The sequence below is a fragment of the Chrysemys picta genome, chromosome 2 (genome assembly GCF_011386835.1).
Source record: "Chrysemys picta bellii isolate R12L10 chromosome 2, ASM1138683v2, whole genome shotgun sequence".
NCBI lineage: Eukaryota > Metazoa > Chordata > Testudines > Emydidae > Chrysemys > Chrysemys picta.
Window position 1 is genome coordinate 250,110,674 of NC_088792.1, and position 25,293 is coordinate 250,135,966.

The following is a 25,293-nucleotide window of genomic DNA, read 5'->3' on the forward strand; positions in this document are numbered from 1 at the left end:
GTCTTGCATTTGCTGTTGTCACTAATTATATGTGCTACCTACAGGAAGGGTCTGTATTTATAAAGAAATTCTCTGCTGTTCATTGTGTGTATGTGTTTGGCTGATTTGCTTGTTAGCTCCAGGTAGGTCTTTTTATTTTTTGTTTGCTTTTTTTAGGGAAGGTGGAAGGACTGGTAAAACTGAAAAAGTTGAGTTACCAAATTCCTGGGGGTAAGATTTAAAAAAATGCTTAGGGAATGGCCAAAGGATCAGTGTAAAGTAGTTGTGAATCCACTGGCCTCACACAAATATTGAAAGAAAATTGTATCGGTTTGTGAACGATTTCCTAAATTTAAAAGAGGGGCTAGCTTCGTAACAAAATAGTTGAGTGAGCTCTAAGTATGAGGTTAAGTGCTGTTTGTCATATCCTTGAAGCAGCTTTGAACTGTATATACTTTCTGAAAGTATTTGCTAAGTAAACCAGGTATCTCTGCACCTCTTAATGGGCGCCCATGAAATAATAACGTCTATCTGTTAGGTATTTTTATGGCCCCCATCACCACAGTATCTGAGTGCCTCACAACCTTCAATGTATTTATCCTCACAGCATCCTGTGCAGAAGAGCAGTGCTGTTATCCCCATTTCACAGATGGGGAGCTGAGGCACAGAGAGGCTAAGTGCTTCCGGCGTATAGAGGTTACTCAACAGCCTATAGGGGTTTGTGTTTTAATGCATCTCAAATTTCACTTCAGCCTCCAGACGTGAGTAATTAAAGTTCTTCTTCGAGTGCTTGCTCATATCGATTCCAATTAGGTGTGCGCGCGCCGCATGCACGATCGTCTGAGAAATTTTCTACCCTAGGAACACCCGGTGGGTCGGCTGTGGAGCCCCCTGGAGTGGCACCTTCATGGCGCTGGATATATACCCCAGCCGACCCAGCGCCCCCTCAGTTCCTTCTTACCGCCCCTGACAGTCGTTGGAACTGTGGAGCGCGGCATAGCTGTTCTCCACTCTCCCTAGCTTATCCTGTCAATTCTTGTAGATAGTTGTAGTTATAGTTGTTGTATAGTCTTTAGATAGTTATTCCTGTTCATTGTTAAATAGTTAGCGGGGGTTAAGGGGGCTTCTTCTCCCCCTTTTCCCCCCGGCGCATAGCCGGGTTCATGCCCAAGGCTCCTGGCTTTAAGCCGTGCGCGTCCTGTGCTAAGCCTATGCCAACGGGAGATCCGCACGACTCGTGTCTGAAGTGTCTAGGAGAGTCCCACCAGACAGATAAGTGAAAGATCGGTAAGGCTTTCAGACCGAGGACCAAAAAGGAGCGGGACTTTAGGGTTAGGCAGCTCCTCATGGAGGCGGCACTTAGCCCAGATCCTCCCTCGACGCGCCAAGTTCCGGCACCGAGCGCCTCGGTGCGCAGCGCCCCTGCGGCACTGACCGGTACTACACCGCGAGCAGATGCGGATAAGGCCTCATGGCACCGGCCTCCTTCGGCACTGCAGCCACCACAAGGGCCCCGGCGCCGTTCCCTGTCTCCAGGGCATAAGAAATCCCGCAAGACGTAGGGGACTGCTGTCCTGCAGACGCCGGCTCCCCCGGTACCAGTGGTAGAGCCGCGTCTGACTTTAGAGCGCCGGAAGTCGCAGATATCGGCTACACCGTTGACTCCGGCACCGGGGCCGTTGAGTCCGGTGTGGACTGGCTGACCACCTCGATCAGTGGTGGAGCCCTGTCTCCCGTCGACTCCGGAGACCTTTGTGACGGCAAAAGACCTTATTGCGCTCACGGAGCCAGCGCCATCTCAACCCGCGGCACCGCCCGCTCCTCACACAGTGCAATCCAGGGGCAAGCCTGCCCTGGTACGCCCGCTGTCTCCGAGCGTGGACTCGCGGCACCGCTCCAGGTCTCGGAGCAGGTCCCGACGCCGCTCGCAGTCCCGGTGCCAACTTTCACCCCGGCACCGGTCGTACTCGCGGCCTAGGTACTCTTCACGACACCAATCTACGTCTCGGCACCGTCAGGATGATCGGTACCGATCAGAGTCACGACGTAGTTCTCGGCACCGGTACGAGCACCGCTCCAGTTCGAGGGGCCGCTCCCGGTACCACGTCTACAGGCAGTCGTCCTCGTCTCGGTCCAGATCGGGGTCTCGGCACCGACATGGCCAGCAGTACCGATCCCGATCACGGTACCGCTCACCAGCACCGCGCAAGGACCGCTCGCCTACGGACCGGCACCGATCGGCACCGTATCCCACCGAGCCCATTCAGCCGCGTTCGGCACCGCCTTGGCCTTAGAGATCAGCGTCTCGCGCCTCCGACGGGGCTTCACGATCAGCATATCCTTGGGTCACTGGCAGGAGGGGACAGAGGACCCTGCGCAGGACCTTACGCATTGGTCTTTCTGGACCCCGTGGGCGTATCACCAGGCGCAAGGGGCTCCACCATCAGCCTCTCACTTGGCACGCTCTGAACCCAGAGTCCCAGAGGCCACCATCTCCCGCCCCTCCCCCAGGGGGCATGGAGGCTCCCGTGCCTACACCACCTCAGGCCATGGACCCCGGGGCAGGGGATCCTCCGCTTCAGGGACCCTTAGAACAGGACCCCCCTTTAGACCCCTTGCCCCCGGAGGCATCCTCCTCATCTTCCCCGGATGAGGCGGTTTCACACCCCACAACCCTCCCTGCACCTGGTCACCGACGCTTCATCTCTAGGTTGGGTGCTCACCTCGGGGAGCACCATACCCAGGGCCTGTGGACCGCATCCCAACTAGCTCTGCACATCAATGTTCGAGAGCTGATGGCGGTGCGCCTAGCCTGTCAGGCATTTCTCGGTCTCCTACATGGCCGTTGCGTGTCAGTCCTCACCGACAACACCACGGCCTTGTTCTACATCAACAAGCAAGGAGGAGCCTGATCGTCTCTCCTATGCCTAGAGGCTATCCACCTGTGGGAGTTCTGCATTGTCCACTCGATACATCTCCCGGCATCGACTCCCTGGAGTCCAGAACACACTAGCGGACCGTCTCAGCAGGTCTTTCCAGATGCACGAGTGGTCGATTCATCCAGACATCATCTATTCTGTCTTCCAGAGGTGGGGATTTCCCCAGGTCGACCTGTTCGCATCTCGAGCCAACAGGAAGTGCCACGCGTTCTGCTCCCTACAAGGGCGATCTCCGGACTCCCTGTCAGACGCTTTCCTTCTAACGTGGAAGGACCAGCTGTTCAACGCTTTTCCTCCATTCCCACTGGTCCACAGGGTACTGCTCAGGGTACTGCTCAAGCTACGCAGAGACCAGGCACGTGTGATTCTAATCGCTCCAGCTTGGCCAAGACAGCACTGGTACACCACGCTTCTGGAGCGATCGGTTCAAATACTGATCACGCTTCCCCCGTGCCCAGATCTGATCTCTCAGGACCACGGCCGACTCTGTCACCCCGACCTGCAGTCGCTCCACCTCACGGCGTGGATGCTCCATGGCTGAATCAGACAGAGCTGCAATGCTCGCATCCTGTGCAACAGATTCTGCTGGGAAGTAGAAAGCCCTCTACACGGACCACCTACTTAGCCAAATGGAAGTGTTTCTCCTGTTGGTGCGAGCAGCGAGCCACGACCCCCTTGCAGGCATCTACCCCCCTTGTGCTCGAATATCTCCTATCCCTGAAACAGCAGGGCTTGGCGATATCTTCAATCAGGGTTCACCTGGCCGATATATTGGCGTTCCACCCAGGAGGACCTGCTTCCTCGGTCTTCTCTAACCCAATGGTCGTCAGATTCCTTAAGGGCTTAGAGCGACTGTACCCACAGCAACGCCAACCCGTTCTGGCGTGGGATCTTAACCTGGTTCTCTCCAAGCTCACAGGGCCCCCGTTCGAGCCGTTGGCTACCTGCTCACTCATGTACCTATCTTGGAAGACAGTCTTCCTTGTAGCCATCACTTCAGCACGGCGTGTTTCTGAAATCAGGGCCCTTACATCTGAGCCTCCATATACAGTTTTCCATAAAGACAAGGTGCAGCTTCGCCCCCACCCTGCCGTTCTTCCCAAGGTAGTTTCACCTTTTCATGTGAACCAGGATATATTTCTTCCGGTCTTCCATCCTAAGGCGCACGCTACCCGTCAAGACCAGCGTATGCACTCCTTGGACATACGCAGAGCCCTGGCTTTCTATATTGAGCGTACAAAGCCGTTTAGGAAGTCGACACAACTCTTCGTTGCAGTGGCCGATCGGATGAAAGGCTTACCGGTCTCCTCACAACTTCTCTCCTCTTGGATTACGTCCTGCATTCGTGCCTGCTACAACCTGGCCGGTGTCCCTACACCGCGCCTCACCGCCCACTCCACGAGGGCCCAAGCCTCCTCGACTGCCTTCCTGGCTCATGTCCCGATCCAGGATATTTGTAGAGCAGCGGTTTGGTCATCGGTACACACCTTCACTGCTCACTATGCGCTAGTACAGCAGTCCAGAGATGACTCTGCATTCGGATCAGCTGTTTTACACACAGCGATGTCTCTCTTCGACCCCACCGCCTAGGTAAGGCTTGGTAGTCACCTAATTGGAATCGATATGAGCAAGCACTCGAAGAAGAAAAAACAGTTACTCACCTTTGTAACTGTTGTTCTTCGAGATGTGTTGCTCATATTCATTCCAAACCCACCCCCCTTCCCCTCTGTCGGAGTAGCCGGCAAGAAGGAACTGAGGGGGCGCTGGGTCGGCTGGGATATATATCCAGCGCCATGAAGACGCCACTCCAGGGGGTTCCACAGCTGACCCACCAGGTGTTGCTAGGGTAGAAAATTTCTCTGACGATCGTGCCCGCGGCGCGCGCACACCTAATTGGAATGGATATGAGCAACACATCTCGAAGGTGAGTAACCGTTTTTTATGAAAAGGTGCCCAAAACTTTAAAAATCACCCCTAAAGACTGTGCCAGTGAGTTTGGCAAGGACTAATTTCACATTGATGGTAATGTGCTGTTCTGTACTCTATGTAGCAAGGCTGTAAATTATGTTTGAAGGTAGACAAATACAAATTGCAGTTCTATTAATTTTATTTTATTATAATGATTGACGGCACTGGTTGGCTTTGAACTTGCTTAAAAATTGCGAATATATCAATAAAATGTGTTCAACTGATACTTATATATAGTGTGGCTATGGAGTTAAAGTTCAGCGTTTCATTTTAATCGTGGAAAACATGGATTTTTATGTGTGTTTTATTTATTTATTTATTTTTAAAATCAGAGAATTTGGGGGGTTTTATCATGGAAAACTAGGATCCCTGTGTATAAAGCTTGCATGCATTCACTGGCTGTGTGACCCACACAAACTTCACTGATGGGTGCAATATATATACATGTGAGAGACCATGTGTACAATGAGAAATAGCACAGTTTCAGCAATTGGCTTAGCTGTAAATCAGGGGTGGGCAAACTTTTTGGCCTGAGGGCCACATCAGGGAATAGAAATTGTATGGCAGGCCATGAATGCTCACAAAATTAGGGTTGGGGTGCAGGAGGGGGTGTGGGCTCTGGGGTGGGGCTGGGGATGAAGAGTTTGGGGTGTAGGAGGGTGCTCTGGGCTGGGACCAAGGGGTTCGGAGGTCAGGAAGGGGATCAGGGCTGGGGCAGGGGTGCAGGTTCCGGTTGGGGGTGCGGGCTCCAGGGTGGGGCTGGTGATGAGAGGTTTGGGGTTCAGGAGGGTGTTCCGGGCTAGGATAGAAAGGTTTGGAGAATGGGAGGGGCTGGGGCAGGGGGTTGGGGGCTGGGGAGAGGCTCGGGGGGTGCAGGCTCCGAGTGGCGCTTACCTCAAGCGGCTCCTGGAAGCAGTGGCATGTCCCTTCTCCTTCTCCTACGCAGAGGCATGGCCAGGTGGCTCTGAACGCTGCCCCATTGACAGGCACCGCCCCTGCAGCTCCCATTGGAGCGCATAAGAGCCGGAGTGGGACCATGCTACGGCTTTCGGGAGCCGCGTGGTGTGGCCCCCAACTCTGCGCCCCGGCCGGAGTGCTGGAGCAGGGCTGAACCACATGGTGTGGCCCCCGGCCGGAGCGGGGCCGAGCTACATGATGCGGCCCCCAACCCAGCGCCCTGGCCAGAGCGGGGCCGAGCCACGTGGTGTGGCGCCCAACCCAGTGCCCCGGCTGGAGCGCCAGAGTGGGGCTGAACCACGTGGTGCGGCTCACAGGCCAGCTTAAAACAGCTCGCAGGCTGTAGTTTGCTCACCCCTGCTGTAAATGTTAACAAGGACAAACTATGGTCACCACTAGTAAAACTAAACTCCTGTTTCCTATTGTGGACAAAGCCAGAGAGAACTACACTTGAAAAGAAAGTTTTAAAAACATCATGGGCATGAACTGCAAGGTTCTATCGATATTAAAATTTTTGGATCTCACAAGAATGAGAGTTGACAGTGTCCCTTTAAGACTTTTTAAAATTGTAATTGAAACTGTTTCCTGAATTATGGCCTTGACTAATGTGTCTGGAAAACTGTAAGTCAGGAAGTATTACATAAAATAGATTTCTGTTCCATTTGCTGTAGCCCATGTATCAATTCACATTTCTGTGTTCCATATTCGCTGGCTTAATACATGAGGACTGAAGCTATCTATTAGAAAATGCTTCTTACTGAAGTAATTCCTTTTCTGTTAGTGCAATATTCTGGTTCATCTCGCATAATTTTAATTGAATGTCATTTTTAATTTACTTTTAAATTTTAAAATGTTCCTGCATTAATCATAATTGTGGATTTGCAGTAGTTTGCTCTATGAGAGGTAGGCTATCATGTTGTGAAACAAATTAAAGCAATGTTGTCATCTTTTACAATAGTTACTTTTTAATTAAAATATCTGCATCCTTGATATTACCTCCTTGTTCTGATAGAGTCTCCCTCCAAAAGTTGCATCTTTTGGTATGTGACTGCTTTTTATATAAGGAGAAGGTAACTTTTGAATCTGCTAAATAGGAAAAATATTTCCCTGTGCTGCTCTTACTTTAAGTGTGGAAAGTAACCTCATGCTTTCATTTTAACATCCAAGCTGAACTGCACATCTAGAAAATACCAGAGTATTTATGTCCCATGTTAGTACAATATACTAAAGGAATGATTATATTTGTGGTCCTGCCATAAAAGTATATTGCTGCTTTGGTAAATTTAGGCAAACAGACCCCTATAAGCTTATTGTCCTTTCTCCTGTTGGCTTCCTCTTCACTGCAAACTCAAGTGTACTCACTAGCTTCAAGATAAAGAATGGCTCTTTATTTATGTTTTAAAAAAGTCTTAAAAGCTTGGTGCCAGAGGGAAATTCAGCCTTTTCCAAGTGCAAAACCCAGTGGAGCTACTGAAATGCAAAGAACCATTCAGAATGAGGTCACTGCATCATCTTGTTCTCATGTTGTTGTTTTTTAATTTATATATTTTCAGTGTAGCCTAGCCTAGCACTAGACAGGTGTCTGTGTCATCAAGAATGAGGGAAGATAAAGACAGTGCAGACTGAGCATTAAATCGCTGATTTTCCAATCTACTTTTCCAAAACATAAAGTACATCAGAGACAGAGCTGAGACTACTGTACTTTAACATCCAAGCCACATTTTGTAAAGTGTCGGAACGAGAGTGAGAGGACATGGTATTTTCTGCTCTACAAGACTTTTATAATGTTTTCCTGTATTTCTAATAATCTGCTGCTGAAAGAGAGGAAGGGAGTCCCCAAATTAGATTACTCAAGCAGAAAAAAATTTGCTCAGAAACCTGGATCTTCCATAGGGGCAGGGAGGTGGCTGAAACAGCACTTTGGTCTTTTATGTGTATTCTTTTACTTTGGGGATTTTGTTTTAAATGTACACTGGCTACTAATCCGGAAGAGAGAGTAATAGATTGTGTTTGAGGGTGTGAATTGTATTGCTGTTGAGGCACTGCACTAATCAGTTCTCTATTTAAAACCCCAGATACAGGACGGCACAACTACTCGGTATATTGCTTTGTAACACTCATTTAACCTGGCCCTGTAGTCACTGTACAAAGAGCACTCAAATAAGCATTAGCTTCAGCGACTCCATTGTCCTGGCTCTTCCTGCCGTTTTCATTCAACGTCCTTCTCTTCAGGTGAGATCTCAGGGCTCTGTCCTTGGTTCCCTACTTCTCTTCCAATAGGCCTCCTCCCTAGGTGACCTCATTCACATGGCTTTAGCTATCCATCAGGGATGGATTACGGTTTTGTGGAGTCCTGGGCCAGAGCAAGTGGGGGCTCCTCCCCACTCTTCCGCCTGCAGTCTTCCCCCCCCCCAACCCCGGCACTGCTGCCAGGAAGAGGGGTCAGGGTGCAGGGGCTTGCTCTACTCCGCCCACCCAGCACTCCTGCCAGGGAGTGCCAGGCAGACGGAGCAGGTCAGGGCGCAGGGGTGCCCCAATTGGCTGGGGCCCCTGGGCACGAGCCCTATTGGCCCAGTGGCTAATCCGCCACTGAGCATGATTACAGATTACTCACAAATCAACTGCTTTGTCCTGTCCAGTCTTGAATCTCCAGCTGCCTCTCTAACATTTTTTCTTGGATATCCCATCACTTTCCTAAACTAAACATGTCAAAAGTAAGCTTCCCATGATTCCTTCCTAAACCCTCCCCTATCTCTGTTCCCCTTGTTCTCTATAACAAATGACAAATTCATGGTTCCCTCTCTATCTCTGCCTGCCACTCAGCTCACAGCCTTTGGAGTAATCTCAGTTTCTCCTTGTCCTTCTCCTCCCACATTCACACTGTAACCAAATGCAGTTTCCTTTCCTCCTCTACATGACTTCTAAAATGCAACCCTCCCGTTCTGTCTATATTCCATGTACCTTCCTTATCTCATGTTCTGCCTCCTCCTTTCCCGCCTCTTTTCTGAAGTGTATCCAAAATGCTCAGCTGAAATAATCTTCCTGTCCTGTCACACTGACAGTGTAATTTCCTCTCTCTCACCAAACACACACATTATAATCCCTTCACTGGACTCTTCCCAAATTACATTTAAACTTTGTCCTCACTTCCAGAGCTCTCCCTAGCACTGCTTATATCTCAGTTTTCACTTCCTCCTTTTCTTCTTCTTCTTCTCCCCTAGATTCTGCCAACTACACCTTCGGTGGGGTTTTCCCACTCATGATTCTGTGCTTCTTTTCTAGTTAACCCATACGATTGCAACAGCCTCCCTTGTTCCTGAGGTCCAAGAATCCTCAGTCTCTTCCCTCTAACCATCTTTAGAATTCACTGCATCTTTGCTAGATTCCCGTCACTAATATCTGCTCCAATACTGTCTACTCTTTCTTTTGGGCCTGAACATTATGAAAATAAAATATAATAAAATAACCCAGACAAACAAAGCAAAAGCAGCAACAAATAAAGCAACTTGTATGATCTACTTTAAAAAACACATGCATGCCACATTTTCCAACCCAAAAAGCTATATTCCTTTCACATTTTTTAACTTATCTGGGATATTGGTATACCAAAGTTGGGCTTTAAAGGATAGGAATACGTAAATGTGTTTTTCCATGAAGTTCTTTCTCTTTTTAATGATTTTAAATAATCCTTTAAATTTCTCCCTTAATTTTGAAGAAAAAAATCTTTCTTTCTCCCACTAGCTAATTTTCTGCACAATTGTACAAAGAGACTTTTTAAATTAGAATGGGTGGGATTTCCAAAAACACCTAGGGTGCTTAGTTCTATTGACTGTCAATGGAAAGCTTCTGTTTTTGTTATTGGGTAAGGGCTTGCCATCCAAAAGAATTGTATATGTTGTATAATTTAGTTTAATATTGTCTATCTATTCTGCTAAATTTATCATTCAATCCAGTGAATGCTATTGTAATGTGAATAGCTTTTTCTCTTAAAAGGGATAATTTCCGAGCCTTCCTGCACCTGAAATGAATTCTTAACTGGTTGTGAGCAAGAGGTTTGTGTTCAACTTCAGATTCTAAACTCTTACCCAGGATCAAAGGATTCCTTTTTTAATGGGCCACTATCATTTGCCAACTATAAATAGGTAGGAACTTCCATCAGATGTGCATCAGGCACTTAATTTAAATTGTTGGTATTAGGCTGTTTGAATTAGAGGAATGGCACCATGTACAGCATATTTATTAATAGTGTTGAATCCTCGGCGCCATGTGTTTGGGAGAAAATAAATGGGCCCTCAAACTACTAGATACAAACCGTTAGACAAGGAGAACAGAGATGTCAACTCTGGGGAACAATATAGTGATGATTGGGCACAGATGCAAATAGTATGCTGGTGTTAGAGAGACTGACTTTTTGCTATGTAAGATTATTATCTTGCTTAACTAATTCAAACCAGTGATGAGGGTAGTTTTTCGGATCTTACACCATTGTAAATGAGTAGAGTCAGGAGAAAAGTACTATGAAAACATCTCCTTATTAATATCACAGTGAGAACCCTTATAGGAAATCATATTTAGTGTACCATTTACCAGTGCCCGAACATACATTAGTAAGATTTGTGTATTTGGCACCTAATTCTGAGGCTTCTGTTAACCAAGCATGTAGTTGTACATTTCTTTTTGTGTTTTCTACACAAGAATTTAGATCTTCCTCTTGTATTGGCATCAGGCATTTTTCAAAGATGTCTCAAGTTTCCTGTCAGGGCTTTAAATGCTAGTGTCATCCAGTGAATCTCTTGTGTCTAATGAAACCTGATCACCCTACAAAACTGAACAACATAGAGGATGCAGTAAGGATTTAATGAGTAACAACAATGGAATGTGCTGTACAGGGCCATTTTGTATCTTGTTTCAGGTCCGTAAATGTACTTTATAAAAGCAGACTGTAGGCTACTAATGGGGAAAAAATGCTAAATTTGACAGTGGGCCAAACTTGAAGCTGGTGTAAGCAAGTGCAGCTCCATGGAAATTTCTGTAACAAATACAGCAGTGGCTTAAACAGTGGGATAAGTGGTCATGTAGTGTAATTTGCACCAGTTTGGTATTCAGTGGGGACTCAAGTGTTCCATTTAGGCTGAGCCCTTTGACGGTGATGGAGCTGCAGTGCCCCAGAGGGAGCCCTGGGAGACATCCCTTCCAGAGTTCCCAGGCACACTGTCTGTACATCTGCTGCTATGCTTTTTTATTAGGTGCAGCTGGCTTCCTCCTGTGATTCTGCCTGGCCCTTATGTTCGCTGGGCAAGAGAGGGAGAAAGATCAATATGCTCTCCCCACCAATGGAATGAACTCACATAAGGGGCAAGCGCAGGATCTGACCCAAGGTGTGCAAAACGAATGTAGCACATAGGTGAAAACGCCAGAAGGGATGGGGCTAAAGCAGTAATAGCAACTAACAGGATGGTATAAGATAAAGGCTTTTCCTGCCTTTTGCCCCTTCATTTTACACACCCACTGAATACTGTATCAATGCAACTTACATTACTTTACCTCTTACATCCACTTACAACAGTTCTTCAACCTACTTGCATACCTCGTGTGACTTACACCATCATTTAAATTGCCTTTGAATATGGCCCAGTGTTATGGACTTTAAAGAAATTGATCCTTTTTTCCATGTGAAGGCAGAATAATTTTGACATTTTGAATGTGAATACAACCTTTTAAACTGTATTATGAATTCTCCAAAAGAACTTCTCTATCTATCAGACCCTATTTTTGTTAGACTCGACTGTACTATTAATTGCTAACCTTCCATATGAATAGTTGGTTTACATTTCTAACCTGTGGTGGGAAAGTATTTACTTTAGGGAATTTAGTACTTTGCACTATTGATCTCAATCTTTCATATACACACACACAAAGTTTAAATAACATTAAGTTGTGACACAACCTAGCAAGAACCAGGAATTCAAACATAAAGTTTGATGCATTTTGACTAAGGGTATGTCTACACTACAAGAGTAGTTCGATTTTACTTAAAGCGAATTTGTGGAACCGATATTACAAATTCAAACGTGTGTATCCACACTAAGGACAGTAATTTGACTTTGTGAATCCACACTAATGGGGCAAGCGTTGACATTGGAAGCAGTGCACTGTGGGTAGCTATCCCACAGTTCCTGCAGTCCCCGCTGCCCATTGGAATTCTGGGTCGAGCCCCCAGTGCCTGTTGGGGCAAAAAATGTGTCGAGGGTGGTTTTGGGTAACTGTCGTCATTCAACCCTCACTCCCGCACTCCCTCCGTGAAAGCGCCCGCGGGCAATCAGTTCATGCACTTTTCTGGTGATTGACAGCGCAGACGCCACAGCACCGCGAGCATGGAGCCTGCTGCGATCATCGCTGCAGTTATGGCCGTTGTCAAACCTCGCACCTTATCATGCACCTTTTTCAGAGGCAGATGCTGAGAAATTGGGCGAGGAGGCTACAGCAGCGCGGTGAGGACATTAAGTCTGAGAGGGGCACAGACCTCTCACAAAGCACAGGACCCCGTGCCTTGAACATCAGGGTGGCAATGGGTCATGTTGATGCTGTGGAACGGCGATTCTGGGCCCGGGAAACAAGCACAGACTGGTGGGACTGCATAGTGCTGCAGGTCTGGGATGAATCACAATGGCTGCAAAACTTTTGGATGCGTACGGGAACTTTCCTGGAACTTTGTGAGTTGCTGTCCCCTGCCCTGAAGCGCAAGGACACCTGGATGTGAGCAGCCCTGACTGTCCAGAAGCGAGTGGCCATAGCCCTCTGGAAGCTTGCAATGCCAGACAGCTACCGGTCAGTCGCGAATCAATTTGGAGTGGGCAAATCTACCGTGGGGGTTGCTGTGATGCAAGTAGCCAACGCAATCGTTGATGTACTGCTGTCAAAGGTAGTGACCCTGGGAAACGTGCAGGTAATCATAGATGGCTTCGCTGCGATGGGATTCCCAAACTGCGGTGGGGCTATAGATGGAACTCCCATCCCTATCCTGGGACCGGACCACCAGGCCAGCCAGTACATTAACCGAAAGGGCTACTTTTCAATGGTGCTGCAAGCACTGGTGGACCATAGGGGACATCAACGTTGGATGGCCGGGCAAGGTTCATGATGCTCGCGTTTTCAGGAACTCTGGTCTGTTTAGACGGCTGCAGGAAGGTATTTACTTCCCGGACCACAAAATAACTGTTGGGGATGTGGAGATGCCTATAGTGATCCTCGGGGACCCAGCCTACCCACTAATGCCCTGGCTCATGAAGCCCTATACAGGCGCCCTGGACAGTGAAAAAGAACTCTTCAACTACCAGCTGAGCAAGTGCAGAATGGTGGTGGAGTGTGCTTTTGGACGTCTCAAGGGGAGATGGAGAAGCTTATTGACTCGCTCCGATCTCAGCGAAACCAATATCCCCATTGTTATTGCAGCTTGCTGTGTGCTCCACAATCTGTGTGAGAGCAAGGGGGAGACATTTATGGCGGGGTGGGAAGTTGAGGCAAATCGCCTGGCTGATTACGCCCAACCAGACACCCGGGCGATTAGAAGAGCCCAGCGGGACGTGCTGTGCATCCGGGAAGCTTTGAAAGCTAGGTTCCAGAGTGACCAGTGACTATTACATTTTTTAAAACAGAAGCAGAACCTGCCCCCGTGTATTTACCCAGTTAATGTTGACTATCCTCTCCAGTTACCAACCCTCTTACCCCCCCCTTCCAACACACCTTTAAAAATAAAATAAATGAAACTTTGTTCATTAACACCGTTTTCTTTATTAAGGATTTCGCGGTAAAGGGTTGAAACTGGGACGCAGACTGTGGTGGGGAGCGGGTGTAGTGATGGAAAGGACGCTTCTAAACTCGAGGAATGACAGGCTCCTGCTCCTAGAGCGGTCCACAGTGGTGGACTGGTTGTTTCAATGGAGCCTGCCACCCCGCCTTTTCGGGACTCTGTGTGTGGGGGCTATGTGACTTTGTGGCGGGGGAGGGCGGTTACAGATCCCCTGCTGCGTGGCTCTGTCATCCAGGCTAAGGACCGCTGCATAAGATCTGTAACCGCCCTCCCCCACCACAAACTCACATAGCCCCCACACACAATACATGAAAACCACCTCCCAGACTGACCAGTGTGCCTAGTGACTGCAATGTGTGTGTGACCTTCTGCTGAACCTGCCCCCGTGTCTGTACCCTGGTAAAGGTGACTGTCCTCTCCAATTACCAACCCCTTTCCCCCCTTCAAACACACTGTCCTCTAAAAGAACATGACAGAAACAGTAATTAACAAACGTATTTTTTATTAAGAACTACACAGTTAGGGGATGAAACTGGGACGGGGGCTTGGGTGAGGTGCATTTGGAGGGAAGGAAAGGACGTATCAAATCTTTGGGAATGAGAGCCTTCTGCAATTTGAGCAGTCTGCAGGGGTGGAGTGACTGTTTTCACGGCCCCTGCCACCCCTCCTTCTTGGGACTTTGGGTGAGGGGGAGATGGGACTTTGTGGCGGGGGAGGGCAGTTAGAGATAGAATGCAGCAGGGCTCTGTCCTCCTGCCTCCAGTCCTGCAGAACATCTACAGGTGATCGCTGTGTGATCGCTGGTATTGCGACATGTTCTCCCTCCACTGGGTCTGCTGTGCTGCCTCGGCTCGGGAACAGACCATAAGTTCTAAACTCTGCCCCTGTCCCACCCCCTTCGTGGCTGTCCCCAGGAAAGATACCTACATGCTGCCGGCGAACCACTCAGCAGGAACGGTTCGCCTCCCCGCCCCCACTGCGTGGCTGTAAACCGCCGGTTACAGTTATTTAAAGGAACAGGAAATCAGTCCCCGTACTAAAATTCCCCTAATTCAAAGCAGGTCACCCTGAGTGATATCACTCTGATGAGGATTATGGAGACAAAGAAAGACCACATGCTGCGTGAATGCCAGCAAACACCAGGGCTGTATGCCGCCATGCTTTGCCAGGCAATGATACCGGAGTACCTGCTGCTAGCCTGGCGTGGAAAAGTTTCCTACCATGGAGGAGGCAATAAGGCCACTCTCCCCAGGAACCTGATGCAAAGGCTTTCACATTACCTCCAGGAGAGCTTCGTGGAGATGTCCCAGGAGGATTTCTACTGTATCCCCAGACATGTTAACAGACTTTTCCAGTAGCTGCACTGGCAAAGACTAAAAAGTTAAGCGCCTAGGGCAAACTAATCATTAAAAACCCATTGCTAACATACCATGCCTATTCTATTCAAAATAAATGTTTAAAACACTTACCTACTGATCCTTCCCCTGATTCACAGTCCAGGTTACTGCCTTGGGAGGGTTGGTAGGGGATCTCCGTGAGGGTGATGAAGAGATCCTGGCTGTCGGGGAAATCAACGTTGAAAGCGCTGTCGACTGCCTCGTCCTCCTCATCTCCTTCCTCATCTTCCCCATCTGCGAACAGCTCCGAAGAAGCAGCCGTCAACAATACCCCATCGTCAGAGTCCATGGACAGTGGTGGGGTAGTGGTGGCGGCCACACCTAGAATGGAATGCAGTGCCTCGTAGAAACGGCATGTCTGGGGCTGGGATCCGGAGCATCCGTTTGACTCTTTGGTCTTCTGGTACACTTGTCTCAGCTCCTGGATTTTCACGCAGCACTGCGTTGCATCCCGGCTGTATCCTCTCTCCGTCATGGCTTTTGAGATCTTCTCATAGATCTTCACATTCCATCTTTTCGATCGCAGCTCCGAAAGCACGGACTCATCACCCCACACAGTGATCAGATCCAAGACTTCCTGATCAGTCCATGCTGGGGCCCTCTTTCTATTCTGCGATTGCATGGTCACCTCTGCTGGAGAGCTCTGCATCATTGTCAGTGCTGCTGAGCTCGCCACGATGTCCAAACAGGAAATGAGATTCAAACTGGCCAGACAGGAAAAGGAATTCAAATTTTCCCGGGGCTTTTCCTGTGTGGCTGGTCAGAGCATCCGAGCTCGGACTGCTGTCCAGAGCGTCAACAGAGTGGTGCACTGTGGGATAGCTCCCGGAGCTATTAGCGTTGAATTCCGTCCACACTAACCCCCTAATTCAACATGGCCATGTCGAATTTAGTGCTACTCCCCTTGTCGGGGAGGAGTACAGAAATCAATTTAAAGAGACCTCTATGTCGAAATAAATAGCTTCGTTGTGTGGACGGGTGTAGGGTTAATTCGAATTAACGCTGCTAAATTTGACATAACCTCCTAGTGTAGACCAGGTCTTAGTCAGTTATACTTTGGTTATGCAACATATATGGGCAGAGTTGCCATTGGTTTCAGTGGGGTCAGGATTTTAGACATTGTATGTAAAACCCTGGACTCTAATATCAGTAGCACAACAAATTAACGACTTTGTGTGTCAGCATTAAATTTAATTTCTTTCTTTTTTGTGTTAGTAACTTGTAACCCAACTTTTTTTTAATTAATTTCCTTTTGAGTTGTTTTTTGAGGGTGATAATCTCTGCTCAAAGTTAGCCTTGTTAATTTGATAAAACCATAGCTTCATCAAGTTCTCGATCATCAAGCTTAATGTTTAACAAAGGTGGCCTAAAATATTTAAGTAACCTCTAGTCTAGCCAGTTCTGGAATGCATATTTACAGAGATGACAGTTAGTTTTGCTGCCATCTTACCACCAATATATGTCTCAGGATATTCAGAATACCTTAGGAACTGATATAGTTCCAGCAATATTGATAAGAGAAGTAGGACTGTTTTAGTGCATTGGGAATTAGAGAGCTTTTCCAACATTTAAAAATGTTTATACTCGCAAATAATATACTCCTGGTAATATGATGACCACTTTTAGTTGTGGTAAATACCCTTCTCTATCTATAACATGACCTTTGTTCACATCTCCTCCTTTCCCTTTTAAGTACACTCTGAAGTATAGAGTATATGTTTACCAGTATAAATGCCTGTGACTGATTTGCATATGTCTATATGTATCTGTATCAAACTACAAACTCATTTTGTTTTGTGAATGCCATTTTGATTGTAAGTGTATATTATGTCAATTTTTTTGCCTTTTACCATCCATCTTCTGCTGAAACCTCCAGGGAGGTGTCTGGAGAGATTCTTGTGCCTAGCAGAAGGCTAAGAATGCATAGCTATCAAGGGTCATTAACCTGGAGTGTCCCCCATTCAAATACAAGCACCATAAGACAATGAGCTAGCAGCCTCCCGTGCAACCATTCAACAAAGTGAGCTTGTAACCACTGAGGAGAGTCATCTGACAAGGGCAGAGGCAGGGGGTGGGGGAGGATTGGAAATTTATAAAAGGGAGGTGCTCTCGTTGGCCATTTTAGAAAGGGGAGAAGACTAGGACCAGACGCAGACATGGCTGAGAAGGAGGAGAAGATAAATCCTGAATCCCCGGAAGAGAGACTAACTAAATCCCACATGGCTGTTGAAGAAACTGAGGCAGGGATTTGTGTGCAGGTTTTGTTGTTTTTCCATAGACCTGTATGGCTCTTTTGCTATCTAAGAGTAAATTATATGTGTGTTTAGACATTCCTCTGCAAAGTCATTGTATTACTTGCTTTTACTGTGATGTAGCCTCTGAAGAGGGAAACAGTAAACCAGAGGGTCCACAGCTTGGGTGGAACTCTGTGAAGGTGTAGCAGCTACAGGGAGGCTTGGGGCAAGAGCACTAGTTTCAAGGTCTAGGCAAGTGGACTGCCAAGAAGTGTGTCTGTACCTGGGATGTGTGCCTAGAGGCCCAGCACATAAACTCTGTTCAGCCCCTGCAAACTAGGAGCACATCGAATCCGTGGTGCATTTTCACCTGGGGAACTGATCGAGGGTTGTGATAACATGTATGGAGTAATAATAAGCACATCAAGGTATATAATGCATCCAGGTGCAACTCAAGATTAACAAATGGTGCATACATATATGTCTCTATATTGCTAGCAATGAACTTTTCAATTAATTATGGCATAAACACTACTATTAATGCATTTGGTTGCAGTATCCGAAGCCACTCAGATCAAAGATAATCTTATAAAACTAACTTTTGTGAATATCCAGCAAACGCTTGTGATTACAGGGCAGGTTTGTAATGGTGCTCATGCACTCATTTGGTTTGGTTATTTGATATTATCTCTGATCTTGTTTCCACTGAAGTTGGTGGATGCTTTAGGATTGCTTAAGTGAGATAAGAGAACATGACATCAGTAAGGATTACATCTTACATTAGAGATACTGCAGTGTTTGGGGGTTATTACAGTAAAGTACTGTACAATGGAAGGATGCTGAGGAATGCCGACTAACTGCATTGGCATCTAGGATGTAATAGGACAGAAGTGGTGGCATGAGACTCACATGCACGCCTACCTCCAGTCCAATGTTCCCTCTAATTTTTTAACATCCACGTGTGGAATGAATTTGCACCATGTGCACCAATATGGAGGTGATGTGTGGTGGGGGTGGGGCCGAAGGGTTCAGAGTGTGGGAGGGGGCTCAGGGCTAGGGCAGAGTATTGGGGTGTGGAGGGGTGAGGGCTCTGGGGGTGTGGGCTCTGGGGTGGGGCCGGAGATGAGGGGCTTGGAGTGCGGAAGGGGGCTCAGGGCTAGGGCAGAGTATTGGGGTGTGGAGGGGTGAGGGCTCTGGGGGTGAGGGCTCTGGGGTGGGGCCAGGGTTGAAGGGTTTGGAGTGCAGGCTGCCCCAGGGCTGTGGTGGAGAGAGAGGACTCCCCCCAACACTCTCTCACCTCAGCAGCCCGAGGGAGAGCACCTCTCCCTACCGGGGCAGCTCTGGTGCCAGGGGAGAGGCACCTCTCCCTACCTGCGTGGACCTTGATAGCCTGCAGCACGGCTGCACAGCTTAGAGGGAACTTAGCTCCAGTCACCCTAAAAATGAGGTAGATTGTAATGGCTTTTAAAATTTATCCTGAGGGCCAGGCCCCTGTATTATTTCTCTTGCCCAGAGTGGGCAATGTGGGTATAGAAACTAGGGGGTAAAATAGGGTGAGCAGATAGCAAGTGTGAAAAATGGGGATGGGGTGGGAGTAATAGGCACCTATATAAGAAAAAGCCCCAAATATCGGCACTGTCCCTATAAAATCAGGACATCTGATCACCCTAGGTAAAATACATTTTAGTGAAATTTTACCAAGCTAGTGTGGTAACTAGGTTCTGTGACAAGCATTTGCACAGTATGGGGTTATTCTCCTCTTACTCTCATTGGGGTAAATCAGGAACAACTCCTTTGAAACATGAGATCAGAATCAGGGCCTGTGTGTTTGAATGAAGTCAAGGGACTTGCTCAAAATGTGAGTAAATGAACACTTTTCCTAGTTAAAGGTGAGATTCCACATAGTGCAGTTCATTTTCTGCTGTATTGGAACCTGGCAGACTTTTGAATGAATCTGCTCCTAGAGAAGGGTCTGTGGTTACCTTGGATGTGTTCTTAATTTTGCACGATTAAGAAAAGATTAATTATTACTTTGGGTGCCTTCCATCCTCTTTTGGACATCATCTTCCTCTTATCCACCCACATTCTCCCAGTGTTAGACAGCCTTATTTGAGTGCATTACATCTCTCAGAATGAGGAATATTGACTTTGTATGGTTTGAACAAGTGTCAAGTTCCTCCACTTTCATTTGAATTGCATACTGGTATTAGATATACATGGCATCCATAAGGGCATGATAGGATCATTGCATTAATAAATCAAGAAAATAATGTTATAACCAGCTGCAGATTGCAAGAGTGACCTATGTTGTGTTTATATAACATCTAAATAAAAAAATCTTATTTTTCTAGTGTCATCATTTAAAGTGTATATTCTATCATTTATCTAGGTGGAAAAGCTGAGACACATTTATTTTATTTATGCTTTTGTTCTTCTGTGTACTAAAGCAGTGGTTGGCTTGAAGTTTGCCATACAATTCTCCATATAGTATACTCTAATCATCACAGAACATGGTTTTCTAGGCTAAATTACATTTTACCAATACTTTTACTAGATATTATGCCAACAAAAAAATCTCTTGCTGTTCTGGTGGATTATGCCTTATTAGGAAGCAGTGTTTTAAAATAAAACCCTTATTTAAGCCATAGTAAACTCGATTAAAAAGAATGTGCCTTAAACAAAAAATTTCCTTTTTAATAACATCAGGCACAGAGCAGTTTTCTTTGCAATTCTGCTAACTTGTGAATATATACCACAACAGTATGGGGGTGAGCCATTGGAGGGGTGCAGGTTTGAACATTGGTTCCATAACCACATGAAGATATTGACCAAACCCTTCCCTCCATGTAGTGCAACTTTAGGGGCAGCAGTGGCTACTACAAACCTCTGTGGTATAGCAGCAGATGTGCCGGTGCTCCACGGCCTAGGGAGAGAGGGAAAATTCTGCTTTTACCTGTCAAGAGTTTCCCTTGCACAAAGCCCCTTTACATAGACTTTATGCAATGGACCAAGGCTTGGCCCTCAGTGTGTAGTATTTTGTGATGTGATAGTTAAATAAAAACAACCTTTCAAATATCTTCTCTAATTGTCACTTAAGTCTTAACCTTTAGCACCATTTGGAACATGACACACTCTCTTCTGATGTGGGTTTGGGGCCAGCACATGATTTATGTCTTAGAACAGCCTTTTTTATGAACCAAGCTGCTGCCACGTTTGGTAATTTTGTGGCCGTAGTCTTGCTAACTTCAATGCAATATCTATATTATTATCATAATATAACATTATTGGCCATCTGGCTGATTTGAAATAGGAAGGATACTAATCCTGTGTTGTAATTACTTAGAAGTGGAGCAGCAAACTGTTGGGATTGGGGGGAGGGTTGTTTTTAAAAAACGAGCGTTCTGCTGCATTTAGAGACAGGTGACTTGCATTTAGAAAATGTAGTTTTAATTACTGGATTCTATTGTTAGTACTTACTGAATTACAGAATAATGGGAAGTGTACGTTTTTCATATTTTGAATATTTCATTTTTATTGTATTCCTGATTTCTTTCAGGTGGGGAAAAATGGGTGGTGGTGGTTATAATTAGTGACAGAGATGTTCATGACTACATTCCAATAACTTTTTCACAACTGGCTTCACCCTATGCCCATCTTTTCTTGACCATTCTTAAAAATTATACTGTATGGAAGCTCTAAGGATTTTTTTTAAAAAGTGTTAAATGTTGATGCACAGAATAAATATACTTTTTCATGAACTGATTTACCAGATTTAATTAACATACATAAATGCTCGCTTTTTGTTGAGGTCATAGAGCAGAGGTGGCTGTTTGATAGAAATTCATATGCAGTTGCCCTGGGGAAATGGAGGCCAACACAAGAATTGTTTAGACAAATAGAACATTTGGGACTAAAAGCCATATTTAATTTTGTATGTCCTAGGGCTCCGCCCCAAGAGAACTCTGCGGTTGGTGCTGTGGACTGCGGAAGAAGCAGGAGGGGTGGGTGCTGAGCAGTACTACCAGTTACATAAGGTAAATAATGTAATAAAATAATCTGTTACAGTATTTGCTTTTTTGACAGAGAATACTAGATTTTCAAAATGTCAGACTCTTCGTCTAACTAAACGTATAGGGTCCAGTTCTGCCTGCAGATACGTAGGCACAACTTCATATCCAAGATGTTGTGAAATACTCTGTGTTTTAATATAGTCCTTTTAAAGAAAGGAAGTTCCATCCTCTTGTGCTTAGCTTCCATTGGTTTGTTAATGTAACTCTCTGACTCAGACATTCATTTGGCTTGCAAAGGGGAAAAATGATAGGGACTTTTCATTTGAAGGTCAAAAGTTAAGGGGTATGATAAGCTCTGCGTGTACTTTACATGATCTACTATGCCACCTCACAAAGCTGTTATGAAGCAAATATTTCATAAGGATATCTGCTATGGGGTGAGCAATCCATACACATTGGCAATATTAATCCATTTAATTTACCCTTTACATTTCTGTTTCATTGTATGTTGTATAATCCACTGAAATGTAATGAATAAGCTAGTAAAGAGAGAACTCTCTTTGGAAGCACAGATATATAACATTTTAATGGTGAGTATGATCTAAAATGCTTTCTGCCAATTATTGTTTACTGTATGGGATCAAGGACATTTTAAATGCCATCACTAGCTATTTTTGATGATGCTAAGTAAAATTATAAAACTCTTTTTGAGGATTGGTGTTTAGGAGGAACATATCACATAATATTATTTCCATATTAGCTGTGCACAGTTGTCTCTTCAAAGGATTGCATGACCTGGAGGATAACTTCATAAAACTGTCCTGGAGCCAACAATTTTCAAAATATAAACATTTTGTAGGAAGTTAACCCTGTAATCATATAACTAACTCCTGATTTTTATCTGTGTTTTGTGATCCCTTATTTGGTAGTAGTTAATCTCAACAAAACTTAAACCTGCAATGCAAAGCCAAGAAATTGATGAAGAAAAATGTGTTTAAAGTTTTTGTTCTACCATGACAGCAGTTTTTTTCAGAATACATGTCTTGCAATAAAATTCCTGGCAGTGTGTTTATGATGTTATTGTTGCCCCTTTTTTGAACCGAGTGCTAGTAGAATTTCAAGACTCCATTGATGTTCTAGTTGAAAGCAGAAATTAATGGAGTCTGGGATTTTCTTTGATATAGTTTTATTTATTGACAAAGAAGTACAAAGTCCTGTGTCTCTGAATGCAGGAATTAAATAGCAAGAAACAGCTTCTTTTGCTTACAGCACCAAGAGCACTCTTTTCAGCCTGCACCCCAAGCCCCAAAACCTCTCCCCAGGTTTCTTCCAGAGACAGTCATTATGATTTCAGTTGCTCCTTCAGTCTGTCCCTCATTCTCTGTCATTTTTTTTCAGTTTTCTGTGGCCTGGTCTACTCGGGAAAGCTTATATCGGCATAGCTAAAGCCTGGTCTATGCTGGGCAGGCGGAGGGTCAATCTAAGTTACGCAACTTCAGCTATGTTATTCACATAGCTGAAGTCGACATATTTAGATCTACTTACTGCGGTGTCTTCACTGTGGTAGGTTGACTGCTGACGCTCCCCCGTCAACTCCACCTATGCTTCTCGCTCCAGTGGAGTACCGGAGTCGACGGGCGAGCGCTCGGCGGTCGATTTATCGTGTCTTCGCTAGACACGATAAATCGACCACCGATGGACCAATTGCTCCAGAGGTAAGTGTAGACATGCCCTAAGTCTCTCAGGGATGTGAAAAGTCCACACTCCTGAGAGACATAGCCATGCTGACCTAATCCCCCATGTAGACAGCACTAGGTTGATGGAAGAATTCTGTCAACCTAGCAGTCCACCTCCTTGAGAGGCGATAAACTACAGCAACGGGAGAACCCCTCCCATTGACGTAGTGAGTGAGTGTCTATACTGAAGTAGCATTTTAAGTTTAGACGTACCTTCAGTGTTCTCCCCCTTCCACCTGGCCACAATATCCTATGAAATCCTCCACCCACCTGGTGCTAGTTCCTGGGTGGACTTTATTAGGCTTTTCTTTAGATGTAGCCTCTTAACTGTCTCTAACAACTGTCTTAAATGGAGGAGTCAGTCACATATCTGTTTGAATGAGGTTTTAATTTAACCTATAACAAAGTTTCACCCATCTCATAACAATACTCCCCACCTCAGCTTTGCCCATCATCTCGATGAGGCCTAAAATGGTGACCCCCCCCCCTCCAATAACCCATCCCAAACAGAAAGAAAAGAAATAATTTAACAAATTACTAATGATACACACTTAACTGTTACATATGTTCAATGTCTTTCTGTCAAGAAAGTTTTACATCACAAACAGAAAAAGATTGTATTCCTACCCAAACCTGTCTTTGGGGCTTTTCTCTCCTTGAACTTCCTTTAATTGTGCTCCTGAGGTATGTCGGTTGTTTCTGTGGAACTTGGTGGCTGTGACAGTTCCTGCTTTTTTCTGTTGGAGTGGGGAGACTCATTACGGTCACAACTTTCCCAGCCTCAGCATCCTCAGTTGTCAGATTCAGGGAGCAGCCATGCTGAAATCCTGTCCCTCTGATATCACCTTAGATGGCCTTTATGGATAGCTTTGGGTTTAGTCCTGGGACCCAACTGCATCCTTTGTTTATTTGCGTCACTACTGCATAGGGTTCCTCCCAAGGCTCCTCCCCTTCTTTTGCCTAGGATTGTGGAACCAGATAAGGTCCCCTCTTTTAAAAGTTTCCCCATTTGACCTTACATCATAGAGTCTCTTCATTTTATCAGGGGCTATCCAAAAATTTTCCCTAGCAAAGGTGTGAAGTTTTTCAGTTTTGTATTGTAGGGTTTCTGTGTAATCCAAATGGTTCAATTCCTTTTGTTCCTCTTCAGGAACTCCATACAAAAGCTTTGCTGGGTTCCTTGGCTCCTGCCCAAACATGGGGAGTTCTGGGGCACACTTTGTAATCTCATTGCTGTTCTATAAGCCATCAGAAAGAATGGGGTATGCTGGTTCCAGTCCCTTTGGTGCTGGTTTACAAAGGTTATCAGCTGAACCCCAAAGTCCTACTGAACCTTTTGCAGCACCCCAGACATGCAGAATCTGAAGGCATGGTGGAGTTTGTGGCTCCCTAGAATTCCTCAAACCTGTTGAAACACTTCGGATACAAAGTGAGTACCTCATCCCGGACCCTAAATCTGGTGAAGAATTAATTCACTAGAACTACTGCTACTGTCGCAGCCTCTTAATTTCCTATTAAGTAAGTCTCAGGCCATTTTGTGAAGTAGTCCATAGCTACCAGCAAATAATGTCTGCCTGCCTCTGTCTCAGGCAAGGGCCCAAGAACATGAATGGCAATGCACTCCATTGGTGCCCCCACAAGATACTGCTGCAAAGGGCTACTCCCAGTGCCCTTCTTTGCAATGTAAGCATCACATTTCCTGCACCACCTTTCTACATCCTCCCTGCACTTTACCCAATAGAAATTCTCCCTTAGCTTGGCTAAGGTTTTTGCAACCTCAAAATGTCCATCAGTTTTGATCTCATGACATAACCTCAGAACTTCTTTTTTCAATTATCAGAGGGGTAGCCGTGTTAGTCTGAATCTGTAAAAAGCAACAGAGGGTCCTGTGGCACCTTTGAGACTAACCGAAGTATTGGGAGCATAAGCTTTCGTGGGTAAGAACCTCACTTCTTCAGATGCAAGAGATTTCAATGTATCTGACAACCCGCTGGTACCTGTATCCATCACCCACTGGCTTCTACCATCTTCTGTACAATATTTCAACTTTAAATTCCAAGTTTTCCCACTGTGACTAGAAACCTTTTATTGTGGTGTTGTGAGGGGACACTACATTCCAGGCTGGTTGCATTTGCCGGTTGATTTTCCACTCACACTGTATCCCTGTATGAGGATTCTTTCTTTGGGAAAGTTTTAATTGCTCTGGGGTCCATTCCTGCAACTCAATCCCCATTGTTCCAGGGATGAATTAAGAACATAGGCA

At 45.9% G+C, this 25,293-nt stretch overlaps 1 protein-coding gene across 8 annotated transcripts in view; it reads left to right on the forward strand.

Annotated features, from left to right (window-relative positions):
* The window catches only part of CPQ (carboxypeptidase Q), a 334,290-nt gene that overhangs the window by 187,682 nt on the left and 121,315 nt on the right, over positions 1-25,293 (forward strand). For all 8 annotated transcript variants that reach the window (XR_010598021.1, XR_508784.4, XM_065582156.1 and 5 more), the window contains exon 6: positions 21,227-21,318. Coding sequence is in view for 6 of the 8 variants with exons in the window: in XM_065582156.1 (XP_065438228.1) it covers positions 21,227-21,318 (92 nt within the window). In the remaining 2 variants the exon portion in view is untranslated. The remainder of the gene's footprint in view (positions 1-21,226; positions 21,319-25,293) is intronic.